The following is a 17,904-nucleotide window of genomic DNA, read 5'->3' as shown; positions in this document are numbered from 1 at the left end:
TATCAATCCCTCTCGATCGACTTTGTCGCGTATTTTAGATTATGAACAGGGATCGTTTCGTTAGTCCACAGTACCCTGATTTCTACCGTCGCGGTCTTGAAGATGGTATTAGTGAGATTCCTCTTCGATTCGCTCAGCAACCTGATGTAGCTCAGGGCTTTCCCGTAGTCGGCAGTTGGTGGTGGGACAGTGGAGCCGGGTGGCCCATCACAAAATGTTTTCTGCGCGACCGTGTAGCCTTCAGCATGCTTATGCAAGTAATTGGTCGAAAGAAATGTTCCAGTACCGGCAAAACTAAGCTAACAAAGCCATATTTGCCACGCACAAGCACATAAATTGCAAATCAACATCACAATGACGCGCTAGCAATAACAAACTCGAACCTAACTCGGTTTGCTAGAGAATTCTCAAACTGCGCAGCTTTTGGGCTTCATCAAAAATTAATGATCCTTACTAAGAGGTCAGCTTAAAAGCTGACGGCAATGCTTTGCTAAAGGCAATGCTTTGCTGGTGCCCTTCATGATATCTATTTCGCACTCAATCCACCAAGTACCAGTAGTGTGGAAAGTGGCAGCTTTGAGGCGTATTGGATGATGATCCCAGTGCGTAAAATAGGTGGCGATAGTATCAAACACGGTTTTCTTGGCACATCAAATAAAAACTGCCCTCGACCCACGAATATCAACATTGGTGCGGTGCGACAGACCTGAAAGTTTGTCATTAATTCGTGCGCCAAGGAAAAACTTTGTCTCAGCTGATTCCAAGAGATTCACCCCCTCGATGACACACCTTAGTGCGGATGACAGGGCGGACGGGCTGTGAAACGTCGCCAATATGCGGGGATGCGGCTTCTTGGCGCCCGCACCGCTCCTATGGCTGTCAGCTACACAGGCCAATAGAAATCGCGATGGACCATGGCTGTGGCTCCCAGAACATGAGCTGGGAAACGGCAACAAACTCTGGCGACGTCCCGAATGATAACTGGGACTTGTCCCTGAAGCGTGTTTTCTTTTCGCTGATTCCCTGCTCATTATTATTCGATATAATGTGCCCAAACCAAAAGCTAAAAGCCTTCTATGCTTACATGAGGCCAAGCTAACAGATATACATATATGATACAAATGATATCACACTATATTTCGGTGAGTCTGGGATAGGTGCGAGTGGTTAAGACCAACACCAGCGCCTCAAGGGCAACACGCTTTGCTGCATTCTTAACACATCACAAAGAGATGCTTTTCATCAGATGCCATTTCAAGCTAAGAGGGGGCAGAACCCGAGGTGCACAATAACGTATCATTTAACTGCAGGGGTTCGTTGACGGAAGCAGCTCTTCCTTGACATTTGGTATGAAAGCCATCTGTCTAATCAAGTTCGTGACGTCCAATGTTCAATATTGAATCAATATGAACGCAGGCAGCTATTGCCAACTCGGTCGATGCCACCACAAGCCAATGAATTGGCCGTGTTGCGCGTGCACCTTCATTCCCATATTTACAGTCGGCAACAACGCAGTGTAGACCATGGCGTCGCCCTTTCAGGGAAGCATCATAGTCACCACGATCCACAGCGGTACATGCCTCAACAACCACTTTCACGTAGAACCATCCCAAGATTCGACACCGGACTAGCCACTGGCAAGCTCCGATCCCAGATGGCGTTTAAGGCGGCACTCTTCGACCGGCCGGCAGCGGGGCAGCGCTGTTACCACCGCCGCGAAGGTCACGCGCAGCCCGGCACCGCGTTCCAGTCACGAGATCCGCCGGAGGCGGACATAGGAGAACGCCGCCAAGTGAACACGGCGGCATTTGACAGCAGTCGGACCGCCAGCTTGGTCGTGACAGCCGGCGGCAGGCGTCAGCCCGGTCACGTGTCGGCCAGTAGGCGGCGGTACTCGTCCAGCAGCCAGTCGTCGGTGCGCGGCGGCGTGGCGCTCGTCAGGCACTCGTTCAGGTAGACGGGCTGCAGGCAGGGCACGCGCATGCGCGCCAGCTCTCGCCACAGCGCCGGCGTCAGCTGACGCTTGTCGGCGCGCGCCGGCTCGATGAACACGTGCGTGACGGTACCCGGCTGGTCGTGCAGCTGGTCCAGCGGCACGGCGCGGCCGCCGCCGGCCGTGACCAGCCGCTGGAAGGCGCGACACCGCTCCCCGGCGGTCAGCAGCACAGCCACCATGGCGTGGAAGGCGCCCGGGATACCTGCCGAGCGGGCACAGCCGTCACTCGCCGGCGGCACGCCCGTCAGGCGCAGCAACGACACGCGCCCGGCAACAGAGGCAATGTTGTGTCGCCGGGCAGTGCTGCTTCCAAAGGCGTAAATGCCCCAGAGGCATGAGGTAAATTGTTCTGAAGACATGTTTGGCTTTCCGTGAGTTAAACACGCTTATGCGCTTGTAGAAAAAACTTCGGAGACATTTTGAGACATTTTTTCTCCAATTTTTTTCCAGTTACATCTCAAGATGCAGTTTTGCGAGCCGCACCGAATAATTTAAATAACTCCACTTCCCTACAGAATAGCACTTGGCCGTTTGAACCCGTGGACGGCAGATGCCGGGAGTGTCCCACTTACTGGAAGTAGGCGAAGAAACGTAAGCGGTACGGGGGACCAATATCACCTTCATGACGTCGGGTTTGGATCAAGTACAGCGCATAGTCTCACCTTCTTCCTTGATTTTTCGCCTCCACCGGTAAGCAGCAGTGGACAGTTTGTACTCCGTGGAGTCCTTGCTGAGTCCCGATGCTTGAAGACAGTCGGAGTTTCCCCACTCAAATGCATCCTCCTACAAGTGGTGGCAGGCGTGAACACCGGTCGCCACATAAAATGTCATCAATCGTAAAGTACTACGCCACAAAAAACAACAATGAAACGACTAAAAAGAGCGACAAGTGCAACTTTATCGCGGATGTTTGCTAGACACTGCTGGCAACGGGTCGGAACGGGTCACCCCAGTCCGGCGCGGGCAAGGCGTGCGGTGCCTCGCCCACAGCAGGCCCGGACCGGCAGTCCGGCCCGGCCTAGCGCTGCGCGCCACAAACCGGCAGGAACTGGCCGGCGCGTTCGCAGGCGTCCAGGTAGGCGGGCTGCAGGATCCAGCGGCCCGACGCCACCGCCGCCAGGTGCTTCTCGCTGCGGTTCGGCCGGCTGGTGACCAGATGAGTGGTGGCCGGCTCCAGGGTGGCCGTGTCGAGGACGATGCCACCCAGCCGCTCCACCGCCGCCGTGTACCGTGTCCGATCCTGTGGCACACGACACGGTCAGCACGGCGGTCACTGCAATCCGGTCCTGCTTCACACCCAAAGTTCAGTGAGTACCGACGACAGCAGTAAGTCCCTGTAGCACCCAGCTACTTCAGCAGTACGCCCCTGTAGTACCCAGCTACTTCAGCAGTGCGCCCCTGTAGCACCCAGCTACTTCGGCACTACGCCTTGTAGTACCCAGCTACGTCAGCAGAACGCCCCTGTAGCACCCAACTACTTCAGCAGTGTGCCCCTGTAGCACCCAGAGCTACTTCAGCATTGCGCCCCTGTAACACCCAGCTACTTCAGCAATGCATCCCAGTGCCACCCAGCTACTTTAGCAGTGCGCTCCAGCACCACCCAGCTACTTCAGCGGTACGCCCCTGTAGCACCCAGCTACTTCAGCAGTGCACCCCTGTAGCACCCAGCTACTTCAGCAGTGTGCCCCACCCAGTTACTTCAGCAGTGCACTCCTGTAGCACTCAGCTACCTCAGCAGTGCGCCCATGCAGCACCCAGCTACTTCAGCAGTGCGCCCCTGTAGCACCCAGTTACTTCGGCAGTGCGCCCCTGTAGCACCTAGCTACTTCGGCAGTGCGCCCCTATAGCACCCAGCTACTTCAGCAGCACGCCCCTTTAGCACCCAGCTACGTCAGCAGAACATCAGGCCGAAAGTCCCGTCAGGACAACGTGCGCTCCGTGATAATTCTCAGAATACAATAACTGCATCATGAATGCAACACCACACCGGCAGCCGATAAAATTTTCGCCGCAGTGTTACAGCACCCACTCCCGGCCTGTCCGGGTCCGCTGGCGTCGCCCCTGCAGGGCCGGAGGCCACTCTCTCAGGTGACACACCCCGGGATCTCCCGCGGCCGTCAGCCCCGCCGCCGCTCACCGCTGGCTCCATGCCGGAGAACACCATGGTGGGCCGGAGGCCACTCTCTCAGGTGACACACCCCGGGATCTCCCGCGGCCGTCAGCCCCGCCGCCGCTCACCGCTGGCTCCATGCCGGAGAACACCATGGTGGGCCGGAGGCCACTCTCTCAGGTGACACACCCCGGGATCTCCCGTGGCCGTCACCCCGGCCACCGCTCACCGCAGGCTCCATGCCGGAGAACACCATGGTGGGCCGGAGCGGCTTGCGGACGGCGGGCGCCGGCGGCGGCGGCGTGTTCGGCGGTACGTTCTCCTGCCCCTGCTGGCCGACCGTCCTCCGACATCAGGTTGTGCCGGGCCTGCCGCTCCAGCGGATCGTCCCACGTGATGGCCGTGCCCTGCGTGTTCGGGTCGGGCGCGACTGCGGCGAGGGCGGGGACGCGTTACAGGACATCACAGCCACCACGTCAGTCGGCTTCACAGCCCACGCAGTGAGCGGAGACGCGCAGGCACACACAACACGGCGTCCAACGGACCAACACGGCGCCGGAACAGCTTATCCAGGACCTCGTGCATCCAAACTGCATGTACCCAGTTTTGTCAAAATGACCAGCGGTACCTTGCCTCAACAAAATCAACATTTACGCGAAACTTCCACAATTGATGTGCTTCAGGGTATCAGCGGGAAAATACTGCAGTGCAGGGTGTTGTCATAGCCCAGTATTGCGGTCTCTCTGTGAGCCCGACCCTCACTGAGGCGGGGCCCCCCAGCTGGGTGGAGAACGCTACTGACGTGGTGCAGACTCCGACTCGGCCGGGCCGGCAGGCGCCTCCGTCAGACTGGGCATCCTGCGCTCGGCCGAGGCCGCCGCCGAGCCGCCGCTCCGGCGCGACACCAGCCGGTTCAGCTCCGCCAGCTGGCGGCTGACGTCACTAGGATCGGCCGCCGTGACGTCACTGGTGGCCGCCTGCGAGCGGGTGGCACCCAGCTGGGCTCCGGGCGACCCGCCTTCCTCCGGTGAGGCCGCTGGAAGGCGGACAAGGTTACACGCCGGTGAGGTGGTGCGGATTAATCGGTGACGATATGTACAAAACAGGAGCGCTTTTAATAAAACCGCGGAAATATCCTTCCAGTTCCATTGCAAATAGAAGATATGCACTCAAAATCGCTTGTTCCATTCCAAGTGATAACACAAAGTAATGCGCGTGAGTAGGCAGAAAGAATCGTGCCTTATATAACGACGAATACGCGTGCGGTAAACTATACTGATAACTTGTGATATTGGAACTACTTACAGCAACGAATCGATTGCCCTCGATTTCCCAGAGTGCACGAAGGCGTGAATCCTACCCAACACGAGCGTCCTACAAACGTAGCTCTGCCAAACATCCACCTCATGTTTTCACGTTTATCTCGTGTTCGGAGTGGGCTGGATACCTCGGCAAACCCCACAGTCGGACCGTGGAGCGACCGCTCCTCGTGCAGCGACCAGTCACCGCCTCACCGGACTGCGCGCGCGGACTGGCTGCGGCCGGCGAGCCGGGCGGCGGCGCCGCCTGGCGGCTGGGGCCTGCTGGACTCCGGAGGGAGGGGCTGGCGACGGCCGGCGAACCGGGCGGGGGCGCCCCCGGGCGGCTAGGGCCCGCTGGACTCCGGAGGGAGGGGCTGGCGGCGGCCGGCGAACCGGGCGGGGGCGCCCCCGGGCGGCTAGGGCCCGCTGGACTCCGGAGGGAGGGGCTGGCGGCGGCCGGCGAACCGGGCGGGGGCGCCCCCGGGCGGCTGGGGCCCGCTGGACTCCGGAGGGAGGAGCTGGCAGCGGCCGACGGCGAGCGGCCGGCCGCCACTTCCGACCGCAGCTCCGCCTGGCCGACACACGTCGGGTCAGCAGCCGCCACACGTCGGGTCAGCGGCCGCCACACGTCGGGTCAGCGACCGCCACACGTCGGGTCAGCGACCGCCACACGTCGGGTCAGCAGCCGCCACACGTCGGGTCAGCAGCCGCCACACGTCGGGTCAGCGACCGCCACACGTCGGGTCAGCAGCCGCCACACGTCGGGTCAGCGGCCGTCACACGTCGGGTCAGCAGCCGCCACACGTCGGGTCAACAACCGTCACACGTCGGGTCAGCGACCGACGTTAAGACACGTCACAGCAGAAGCCGGCACGGCCGGAGGAGGCGTGCGCTGCGCCGCTGGCTGGTCCACGTACCAAGTCATGGGTCTGATCATTCGAAGCAAAAAGAAAACGTCTGTGGACTGTTGTTCCTTCGAACCCCTTCAAATGCATACATCACAACGGTGGATTCGGTGGATTGTCTTTACTAAGACAGCATGTAGTCAGCGGCGTAAGGAGTTCCCATTCTTGCACGTACACAACACCAGAATGTGATCATGCAGCAAAACATCAAACAAACAAACAAATTTATCGTTTAGGCGCATCAAGCCAAATGAGGGTTTTACACCGGGCAAATGTCATAGCATTGCTTGAATGAGAAAGCTAGTCACTCACATCAACCTGCCTTGGAATTGATATCTAGGCCTGATGGACTGGACGTATTCAAGTCTTCCTTTAGGTTCAGATCAGCTTTCGGGAGTCCTTTGAAGAACTGCACCACCAGTTGAGACATAGGCTGGAAAAGGAGCCGGCAAACCATTCAGACATATTGCAGCGATTGACAGAACTGATACGACACAGTCTGACCTCGACACCATAGCACGCACACAGGTCCCATTCATCGACTAAGGCAACCAACAAACGCGAATCCCGGAGCTAGCGGTAAGCCCATCGACACACGGCGCAGAGCAGCCTCCCCAGCGCGTGGCCTCGCGTGACCCCGGCCACCCGTCGCTGCGGCTCGGTCGGCCCGCAGCACCGTACCGTGCTCACGCGCCGTCGCTTGCCCTCGGGCGTCTCCTCCATGGCGTCCACGTAGCGTTTCCAGGCCTTGCGTGTGTGGCTGGTGGGCTGGGCGCCGCTCACCACGCCGCCGTACGGCGTCTGCGGCGTGGCCATGTCGGCCGGCGTGGCGGCGGCGGCCGGCGTCCCGGCGGCGGTGGCCGGCAGCCGCGGCGCCCGCACCGGCGTCATCTCGGCCGGCGGCTGCATGTAGGCCGGCGCCGCGGCGGCGGGGGCGGCGGCGGTCGAGCTGGAGGCGGCGGCGGTCGAGCCGGCGGCGGCGGCGGTCGAGCCGGACACGACGCTGGCTGCCGCCGCCGAGCCCAGCGTCGTCTCGCCGCCGGCCTCGACGGTGAAGCGCTCGGTGGGCAGGCGGCGGCCGGCCGCGGCGCAGGCGCGCAGCCATTCGCGACTGACGGCCGGCAGGCCCCAGCGGCGCGCCGCCGCGAACTTGTGCCCCTCGGCGGACTGGCACACCAAATGGGTGGAGGCGCGCGCGTGCTTGGTCGGGTTGTCGCGCCGCGCGAACACCTCCTGGAACCTGGCGGCCGGCTCCACGTTAGATCAGTTCTCGAGCAGAGGTGCCACGTTCCGCATACAGGACGCACTCGGGGCCCTGTCAAGTAGCATTAAACATATTCCCCATCACAATAGTAGATACAACAGCGAAAGCTAGTGGAACGAAACTGCAGGCATTGCATCTGCCACATGCCGTTCATCCGCTCGTGCCACGTGCTATGGATGAATGAAAACACGGTGATAAAACATCAGCCTAACACGTCCTCAGGGATGTTGATAAAAACGGGCTTTGGCACCGAAGCCAACCAAAACGTAGTATCATACGAGCACAAACAGGTGGCCGTGTTTTCTCCAGGAAGGTCCAGGACAGTCAGCCACAGGCGCTAGTGAGGCGCGGCGGAGCGGCGGCGCGTGCGGGACGGGCCGGACCGGCGGCACTCACTCGGCTCCCATGCTCTCGCCGAGCAGGGCCAGGTACTGGCGCTCGCGGCCGCTATAGGAGCTGATGCCGAGCACGCAGCCAGACAGAATGTCGTGCCGGAACGTCGGAATCGGCCGGTGATAGTACTCCGGCTCCAGCAGCTGACGGTCGGGCGGCGAGGTTAGCGCGGACACAAACACACGCTCGCTCAACCGACGGTCACAGTGCGGTCCGAGCGCCCACGTGCCAAACAGCGCCGACTATCTAGCAGTCGTTTGGTACGCGAAGCTGACAGCGCGACGGGCACACCGGAAAAGATATCGCGCAGGAGCGAACTGGACAATGAGCCGACAGCGTCCACCGCAGCGGATTTCAGCAGCAGATCGGAGCACACACACGCGACGGTTCCATCTGCGAACTCCAAAACATGTCGCTTGCTCTGCTGGCCGTCTGCCGACCCCTGCCCCTGCGCAGCGGCCGCCTCACCTGGTCCGTCTCGACGCAGTGCTGCAGATAGGCGACGGTAACGAGCCGGTCGACGTCGGCCGCCGGCGCCTCGTGCACCAGCGGCACGACGGTGAAGCGGGCCGCGTCCGGCGCCGCCACCTGCCGGGCGCCGTGCTCCTCCAGCAGGGCGGCCGCCTCCTGCGCCGACTTGGCGTCCAGCTCGCCACTCAGGAACACCGCTAGCCCTGCCGGCGCGCCCGTGTTACGGCACACAGGCGAGGCACAGAGCGGAGGCGCCCCACAGACGCCAGCACATGAGCTCCGCGGATCCGGAACGGCGAGCCGAGCGCGGCCGAACGCACCCGAGACTGTCGGCAGCAGCGGCATAACGAGCTAGTCGCATCCCTGCACGGGCACACATACGCAGCCCACGCGCCGCGTCCACACCGCCCATCTGACCTCCCTTCCCAGCCCCCTCGGCGGCAAGGTGATCCGGCCGCCGGTGCGCACCTCCGAACAGCGTCTGCGTGGCCTCGAGCGTGGTGTCGTCGCCGCGGCCGACCGTCCCGTCAGCGGCCAGCATCGTCTCCTGCTGCGGCTGGGCCGGCTCGGGCGGCGGCCGGCCCGGCGCCGCCAGGTGCTCGGCCTCGGGCAGTGGCCGGCCGGCGCTGCAGCTGTCCAGCAGCCAGCGCAGCGTCACTAGGTGCGGCCGCCAGGCGGCAGACAGCGCCGACTCCGGCACCGCGCCGCCCGACACCACCACGTGCGTGACCGATGGCAGCAGCTGAGAGAAGCGCATGGCGCCAGAGGTGTTGAGCATGCGGCGCAGCTTGTCCTCGCGGCGCGCGTCGAACCCCATCAGGTGGATCTGGAGCGGGACCGGCGGTCAGACGGCACGCGGGCGGAGGGGTTGAGAGGCGGCGGCGCGCCACACGCCGCGCACAGCTCCACCTCGCTAGACACAGACAAGATTTCAGCATTAATTGATAGGTGAGCATCGTGCCATCCGCCAACTAAAACAGCATTCATGTGGTGTTTAGATAAGACATTGCTCTGAAGCAAACTCACTTATAGGCATTTGGTGACCAAACGCTTGACATAGATAAGACACTAGTAATAGCTTTATTCCTCGGAGAAAAACCAGGAGAATAGAGATATAGTTGGGCATACAGGGCTCATCATGGCCGATTATGCGAGCGTGATATGTGTCTATGTGTGATGTGTGTTAACTTAAAATCGTTTACATGTGTAAGTGATGCCTGAAGCGTGATGTGCGATGCCTGTTCAATTGAAATCGCTTGCACGTATAATTAATGCGCGATGTGTGATGCCTGTTTACTTCAAGTCGCTTGCATGTTTGAATGACGCGTGATGCGTGATGCCTATTTGTTGAATTCGTTTGCATGTACACGTATGTTCGCGCATTCTAACTCTTAGATAGGTACTATATCGTGGTAATGGCTGGCAATCGCCATTTGTTTAATCCCTGAATGTTGGTGACCTCTAAAAACTGTGGCTAGCTGTTTAAAAAAAACTGAAAAATCGAGTAGAATCATCGGCAGGCAATTTTGAGTTCACTTCTTCTCTTGTTTCGATAATAACGTGTTGCCAAAATATATTTTTTCGGCCCAACTATATCCCCACTTTCCTGTTTTTTTTCCTCTCCGAGGAACAAGGCTTTTACTACCGTTTTATCTATGTGAATAATGCTCCTCGCTAATGCACCGCACAACAAACGCCTGGCATGGTTGTAAACACAACAAACCCATCGCAGTACATAGCAAACCGTAGATCTGCGGCCAGCGAGACGAGAACATTTTCAGTAGCACATATCTGCAGTGACGAGCTATTCCGATCTCCACAGGCATTGTGGAATCCCGGCAGAACTCGCACCTTGCAGCCGTCTAGGAACTGGCCGGCCTTCAGCACCTCTTGCAGGTCGATACGGTCCAGCTTCGCTAAATCCTCGTCTGTGGGAACCACAGCCAAATCACCGTTTGCTGAAACCGCAGATACCATGCAAGACCGAGACAATAACTGACGTCATATCCAAGCCTGATGACTCAGCGTAAAGTCGTCCCGGAATTGAAATAGTGCACGGTGTTCTCCTCATCCCGACAGCCGGACTTGCCGCCACCCTAGTAGTGAAGTTTAACTACTGTGTCATCTCTTACACTTGGCCTTGGGGGAGGGGAGGGGACGTGAGGGTGGCATCACTTATATAAGTGCACACAATTTCACGCTACAGCTTTTTGACGCCTAAATAGTTACATGGCATGGGAAACAAGTCCCGTTTCAACGACGGGTGGTACACATCGTGAATTTGGATAACGTTTATCCATTAATTTCTCCAGAGTGCCAACGTTTTGAACTTCCATCAGCCGGTCATACTGCACTCACGCAAAAGCAAAAACATTACACAAAGGTGCTTCCCGAGTACAATATATCCTGTCTCATTACCAAGGCACCGTTACACTGGCGGAGTGGCGCACAGTGGCATAAGTTTCAGACGACGACGGACCCCACACGGGCCTCTGCTGGCGAGAGGTATACTCACCGACAGCGAACGCCGACAGACCCGACACGAGCCCCGTGCTGGCGGGAGGTATACTCACCGACAGTGGCCGCCGACAGACCGGACACAAGCCCCTGCTGACGGGAGGCATACTCACCGACAGCGGCCGCCGACAGACCCGACACGAGCCCCTGCTGGCGGGAGGTATACTCACCGACGGCGGCAGACGGCGGGACGACAGACCCGACACGAGCCCTCTGCTGATGAGAGGCGTACTCACCGACGGCGACCGCCGGCGGGACGGTGAACGCGGCCGTCTCGTTCATGGTCGTCTCGTTGACGGGGCGGACGCGGCTCTCGTTTGCGCCCATAATGGTGCTCACCGTCAGGTCAGCCAGTTCACCTGGAGCACAGGCCAGGTCAGATGCAGCCCTCCATGCATGCTATCCCCCCCCCCCCCCCCCGTCGGCCAGTTCCTTACAGCACCACGCAAGTCACACACACACACACCTGTAGACAATGAAGAAACGTGTTTGAAGCAGCTCTGAGGTCTAGCTCATTTGCGTAACCATCTGCTGTTTCAATCAGCTCACTGCTTACTGGAAATACTACGATGAACTCAATGACAGCGTGTACTGCTGAAAGTGCAGACAAGTGCATGCTTTGTACACACAATCACGTTATATGGGGAAGACAAATACAGACATCATAGTAACCCCAGTGTTACCATAGGCCATGGTGTGGTTTTTCGTCGGAGTTGAGGACAGCTTCGCCTTGACCGCGGTGGTGTACTCCTCCATACCGAGGCACCAGCCGCGTTCCACACTGTCGTACAGCCACTCCGGCACCACGCAGGGTATCTGGGGCCCAAGGGTAGTGTATAACACAACATCCTACAGATGGCCACAGATGACCACTCCAGAACCACACATGGTATCCGAGGCCCTACGGTAGTGTATAATCCACGACCAGACAACAGGTGGCCGCTCCAGCACCACACACGGTATCTGAGGGGAGCAGCACACCACACACATCACTACCAGGCAGCCCCCACAGCAGCATACACAGCAATGTTTTCAGTTGGCAGAGCAAATGACTATAGTCTTAGTCTCACTCATGCATATGCCACTACCTTGTATCCCTTAGTCCCAACCTCTTTACACTAAGGTCATCACTGAAGTTCTGTCCACATACAGAGCAAACATTGTGGAATGGTGCTTCCGACCATAACATCGATAGGTAAGGACTTACCTGCCACCGACGGGCGAAAGTGACCTTCTCGCCGTCCATAGAGGGCGACACGAGCACGCTCGTCTTCTCGCACTCCAGCTGAGTCATGTAGCTCCCGCCTGCAGGGAACAGTGATGCCTTTAGATCAGTCGCTGAGCCGGCGTACTGCTGATGGCACCCCGGTATCACAGTGACTGCACAGACAGACGTCGAACACCCCCGGACATGTGGTCATTGTGTTCGCATCCTACCGACAGACGGTCGCATCACAGCAGCGGTCCCTTGAGTCTGGAGCGGCTCGCACCGTTGTTCTCGATGATCTTCCTGATGGCCTCCTTGTCCTTCCTGCTGAGCTGGCTGACGCAGATGAAGAGGCCTTGGAAGGGCGGGCACGTGAGGTCGGCGAACTGCGGGTCGGTGGCCTGCACGGTCTGTCGGCAGCTGGCCTCCCAGACCCGGTCCACCCAGGCTGCGCGCATCACCGGCACCTCACGCGTTACCGCCACCTGCCGGACCATCGCACAAACACACGTTTCGACGATCGTCGCCGGATGAGATTGGCAGCAGCAGTGCTGTTCAGTGCTCAGTGTCCAATTACAGAACCTATGCGAGGGTTCACGAACGCAAAATGCCCACGAAAGACTATCATTACATTTCGCTTGGCATTGACCCGTAAAAGGGAGTGCCATAACCCTGAGTGCGAACCAGTCCATAGCATTCACCGATCGCGGCACATTTAACCTCGCTGCCTACGATGGTCCGGGCTGCGGGCCGTTCTGAGACCGAACGCGACCATGCGCAGCTCCGCCCGGCCGGCCGGCCCGGCACGGCGCACCTGGTACTTGGGGCTGGCGACGACACCGGCTACCAGGTGCGTGACGCCCTCGTGGAAGTCGCTCGAGTACACGCCCGACATCAGCTTGACCAGCCGCTGCAGCCGGGTCTGACAACAGACGGAGCACGTGAGCGCCGGCACACGCGCCGACTGGCCGCCCACCAGCTGACGGGCCGGGGGACCGCTACCGCGGAGAGCACTCTGCATCGCCTAAGTGACACGATTCTTTCCGCTGGCACTGCGGGGAGGACGTGGGGTCCGCCTCGAGCTGACTCACCTTTTCCAGCTTCTGGAAGCCGGTGGAGGTGATGACCATGCCCCGCATGGCGGCGGCGTACAGCGGGTAGGGCAGCTCGGGTACCGGCTCACTGCGGCTGAGGCAGGCCAGCAGGCAGGGCGGCCCCAGCACTCTGCTGAACACCGACCACAAACGTGTCACCGGCTGACAGGAGCAGATGGAGAGCACCCAGCTGAACACTAACCACTACCCGCTGACGTGCTGAATGGACGCACCTTTAGTGTGATCTTAAGATTTTTAGAGCAGCTGTTGCAACCGGACACATGCTTTACCAGTCGGCGACTGATAGCGAGCGCCTAAAGCAAATCAAACCTACCCCGCCAGAGCCGGACAAATAGGAAGGCCCTCATCAAGTGGGCCATTGAGACGGACTAATTCATGATCAAAACATAACGAAACATCGTTGAAATATGCAGTTTTCCAATGTGCACAAATAACTTACACACACTTAAATTTGCCTGAAGACAAATATTCAAATGCCACGCCTTCAAATGGGTCGCAGATGAATACGTCTTGCTTGACAGGATGCTTCTGAAGAACATCTTCCTCCTTAATCCAGTTGCATGGGAATCCAATGTCCAAACAGGCCTGTGGGTTCAAGAACCAGCAGCTATAGTCAGATGGACTCCTAACAGCCAAGCTGATATGGTAAAGAATAAGGCACGATCTTAAATATCTGAAAATAGTGAATGACGGGATTTTCATGGTTTAACCCGGCATTGACAGGGCTCCTCACCGGCACATCACTGACAGGAGGGGCAGATTCCCCCCCCCCCCCATGCTTCCGAATTCAAAAATTCAGATAGCAATCGATAGCGCCGTGGCGTGCGGTCTCAGACTACACATCAAACTTAAGTTCACGTGTGTATCAAAGTCTAAGGTCAAGGTCAAATTCTAAAAACAGCTTATTTGGAATAAATGACCTCTCCCACCACACATTTCATTTAGAAGTGTAGCTTAACGTGTGCAATCATTGCACCCTGATCAAACATGCCACATAGGAAGGTCTCCATTGTCACGTGCACCATACCGGACCTCGAGCCAAGGTCCTGTGCAGTGCAAATAAGAGCCGAGACCTTTGTCTGCATATCTATTTTCATCTATTTGTTCCCGTCATATCTAAACCATCTGAAGGCGAGGTGGAAAAGCTTAGCCGGAATTATGGGTATGCAACACGTGAGCAAGGGCTGATATTCGTTCATAAAACGTCTAAGGTCAAGGTTAAATGGACGACCTCGGTGGTGAATAGGCGGTTGAATCGGTTTTTGAGTTGTTTTTGACAGCTCAGTGCTGCAAACGGCGCAATCTGATATCCGTCAGCCCGGCTGCCAGTCACACAGTAGCCGGTTTGCGTGTGCACCTGATAAATGGCTTGCGCCGTACCATCACCGAGTCACCGCTGCTGATCTGACTCCCAACGCCAGCTAGGGTGGGCTAGGGCAACATATGATACACATCATTGTCTGAAACTTGGCACAGACATCCTTCATAGTCATATCTAGGACACATTTTCCGTTTTCATCATTCTTGACGAGACCAAAAAATGTTTATGGTACTTTCATCAACATTTTTCTGATTTGGGTGCCAATATTTCAAAGCGCAAAACTGTAACAACACAATGACAAGGCATGTGCATTCCATGTGCTAATTGGCTTCCATTTCCCATCGACAAATGTAAGATATGTTCTTTCATTCAACTTTTGTGTTGATTTGCCCACAACTTTGCTCTTTTATTAAAAATGGCCAACATGACACCACTCTGATGTCACTCACTCTTGACCTAATATGACCTTATAGTTCTTTATTTCAGCAGAAGACATAGACCTCATTAACTGACAGCCACTGATAATTTTGCAGCGATATCTCAAGGCACTTTTGGAATCATGATGACTATTGGACAGGGGGGGGAGCAGATTTGACCCCTGGTCAATGCTGGGTCAAGGCAGATACAACTCACAATTGCACTGTGGAGCATATTGACATGTGTCCATGCTGATCCAGCGCACACCAAAATAAATCTGCCAAACATGCTATTTTAATTATTTATTCAGAAAAAAACACTGAGAAAGTGTCATGGCTTACCATAAAAGGACACATCATTGAAATATTTTCCAAGCACTGATCACATCATCAGCAACATGTATTTGCAACCTGCTTTGCATCAAAGACAAATATATGTTCAAGGCCAACCAAGCATGTGCAAATAAATGGATGATGTAAACAGACCTCCATGAAAGTTTTGAACCACAATCTCTGTCTTATGGTTCAGTACATTTAATCACATTGATACATGCATCAAATCCCATAATTGCACACATCCAATAAAACATATCTTGTTATGTAAATAACAGTTCTAACTCTCAACATAGAAAAATATCACTGCATGCAATCAACTGTACCTGATAACATGATCCTAACTTTTCACTGCATGTTGTTTCTGAAGTGTTTTTTGGTAACACAAAGTAAAGATTTACTTGATCTTGAGAATCCTGAGAGAGGAGGGACTCCATTTCTGAAAACAAGGAAATTAAACAAATGCAAGATCATTCCTGCAAGCCAAACAACCAGAGCAGCTACCCTTATGTGGTGCTGACACAATGACAGGATAGTGATGGTACCCTGATGGTATGATGGTGCTGTGCTGGAAGACATCAGTAAACATCATGAAGAGCATGTGGGACAAAGAGATACATCAACATGGGCTACCATGCAAACATCTCAATACTCAAAATACTTGAAACAGGTACTGCACTTCAACACATGAAACCAGGTCCATATATTCATGGCCTAGTATGCAAACAGCATAACCAAGGCAGATTCCAGCAGAAAAATGTGGTGGTAGCAATATGACCTCACATGCTGTTTTATGATGCATAGTAAAAAATGTGGGCCCCTGCCCAGATTACAAAAAAATATTATGTTGGCCATGTCTGAGTCTGAAAAACATGCCAGAGTATGGTGTAGCAATGATATCACAGAAGCAATTAAGAGCATATATGCCGCAAGTCTGAGTGCTCATTGTTTAGCACAATGTCACCACAGATTTAAATGTGTGGAGAACCAAAACTTGAAGGCATCACAAGACTTGTCAGGCAATTTCAGTCACACATACTCTGAAAATAGATTTTACATAAAATATTTTTCTGTGCAAACAGTCTTGCCCAGCCTGATATTGGCACCTTCAAGCAAGAGATTAAGCACACTGAATGACCAACGTTGTATGGGCATACAGGGCAGTGGATGTTTTAGCAGAATGGGTCTCTGCCTGTCAACCTCAGGTAATAATGATTGGGGCTTTATGCCTCACTGACTGTCAGGGCTACATCAAGACAGATGCCTTTATTAGGAATCCTGTGGGATGCTGCAGTGGCATGGCAGGGGCCAGCACCCAAGACCAACAGGTTCACAACCAGGCACCCTAACTACTATACCACCACTGCCTCCCAACCTCTCATGAACAGCAAGCCTTAAAACACATCACAGTAGCTGCTATGCATGGACTGCAAAACAGTCCGGCCACATAAGCACGGTTTTGGCGGTTTTGGCACCATCTAGATTAACACGGTTAGGATGAGTTTGTTTACAGTTCTTCACGCACTTTATCGCTCCGTTATTCCACGCTGCGCGGGGTGTTCTGTTAGCAGTTGAGGCAACGTGGTAAATAACAAGGACCAACCCATCCAAAACATCATAGGGATCACGGACGAGACGCCGCTTCGAAATGTTACGGGGATACCGTCTGCCGAGAACAGGAGCTGACATACTTTCCCGGCGTACACGTTAATGAAAACTGGCAGTACGAGTAAATAAGACACGAACGCTTAGTCATTTTTTGAAAATATTGTGTGTAATCAGGATATCAAAAAATTTAATTTAATTTATAATGAAACTTCTTTCATTATGCAAAATTAAATAATTTGTTGTGAAATGTTCTCAAGAACTCTGATTAGTGTGTGTACCGCGAGGTGCAGTCCCTAGACATACCGAGCTGCATACGCACATCTCGCTGAAATTTACCGCCCAATACAAGAACTTTGACGCATGAGAGACGATTGAGTGTTGTTTTGTTGTGATTGATGTCACGTTGCAAGAATGCAGGTGAAATTGTTTTGCTTATTGCCGTCTGCAGAGGTTCGTGCAATTGAGCCCTGAAGCCACAATTGGAACATCAGACGTCTTTAGGTCGGAGTGGTAGGCGTGTCCCTACCTAATATTTGAGCGGGTAAGTGGAAAGGTCCTCTCTGTGGGAAAGTACCTATCCACCCAGATCAGCCCGCGGAGTCTGACCACACAAGATGGGTCGACTGGGGAAGACCATGGGCATGGTCACTATGTCCTGCGGTTGTTGGAATCTGGACTCCGGACCCCAGTAGCTTCGGGCATGTGAGCTTATTAGTGTTTCCATATAGAATGAGTCCAAAAAAGGACACTGAGTAACATTTGAGGCACGGTTACATCTGAAGATAAGGTTATTTTATTTCCACAGTGCCTTAAAATCCCACTGGTCTAGCCCATGCTCAATCTGTGACCATGCCATTTTTTCACTTATTGCTGTTGTAAGTCTTCTAAAGATAGACTGTGGAATGAACACCACAATAGCACCACAACAACTCATTAGTTGAAATTCA

The 17,904-nt window shown here is 55.4% G+C and overlaps 1 protein-coding gene and 1 long non-coding RNA gene across 2 annotated transcripts; both read right to left on the bottom strand.

Annotated features, from left to right (window-relative positions):
- Nucleotides 1-1,118: 1,118 nt before the first annotated feature.
- Nucleotides 1,119-16,998, bottom strand: mus101 (mutagen-sensitive 101). The gene is made up of 20 exons (XM_037235410.1): nucleotides 16,953-16,998; nucleotides 15,676-15,788; nucleotides 13,719-13,864; nucleotides 13,256-13,391; nucleotides 12,979-13,086; nucleotides 12,448-12,649; nucleotides 12,165-12,262; nucleotides 11,641-11,773; nucleotides 11,194-11,316; nucleotides 10,292-10,368; nucleotides 9,099-9,266; nucleotides 8,909-8,999; nucleotides 8,438-8,643; nucleotides 7,973-8,112; nucleotides 7,438-7,552; nucleotides 6,994-7,113; nucleotides 4,336-4,455; nucleotides 3,036-3,236; nucleotides 2,659-2,779; nucleotides 1,119-2,198 (listed from the first exon to the last, which is right to left on the bottom strand). Exons 1-20 carry the CDS (start codon nucleotides 16,966-16,968, stop codon nucleotides 1,867-1,869), a joined length of 2,766 nt encoding a protein of 921 aa, XP_037091305.1. The 5' UTR covers nucleotides 16,969-16,998; the 3' UTR covers nucleotides 1,119-1,866.
- Nucleotides 5,875-7,175, bottom strand: LOC119113069 (uncharacterized). The gene is made up of 3 exons (XR_005095820.1): nucleotides 6,994-7,175; nucleotides 6,625-6,745; nucleotides 5,875-5,978 (listed from the first exon to the last, which is right to left on the bottom strand). It is a non-coding gene; the product is annotated as an uncharacterized LOC119113069 (long non-coding RNA).
- Nucleotides 16,999-17,904: the final 906 nt, after the last annotated feature.

This window comes from Pollicipes pollicipes, unplaced genomic scaffold (genome assembly GCF_011947565.3).
Source record: "Pollicipes pollicipes isolate AB1234 unplaced genomic scaffold, Ppol_2.1 Scaffold_7261;HRSCAF=8764_pilon_pilon_pilon, whole genome shotgun sequence".
Classification (NCBI taxonomy): domain Eukaryota; kingdom Metazoa; phylum Arthropoda; class Thecostraca; order Pollicipedomorpha; family Pollicipedidae; genus Pollicipes; species Pollicipes pollicipes.
Note: the sequence above shows the minus strand (reverse complement) of the source record. Positions and strands in the feature narration are given on the sequence as shown.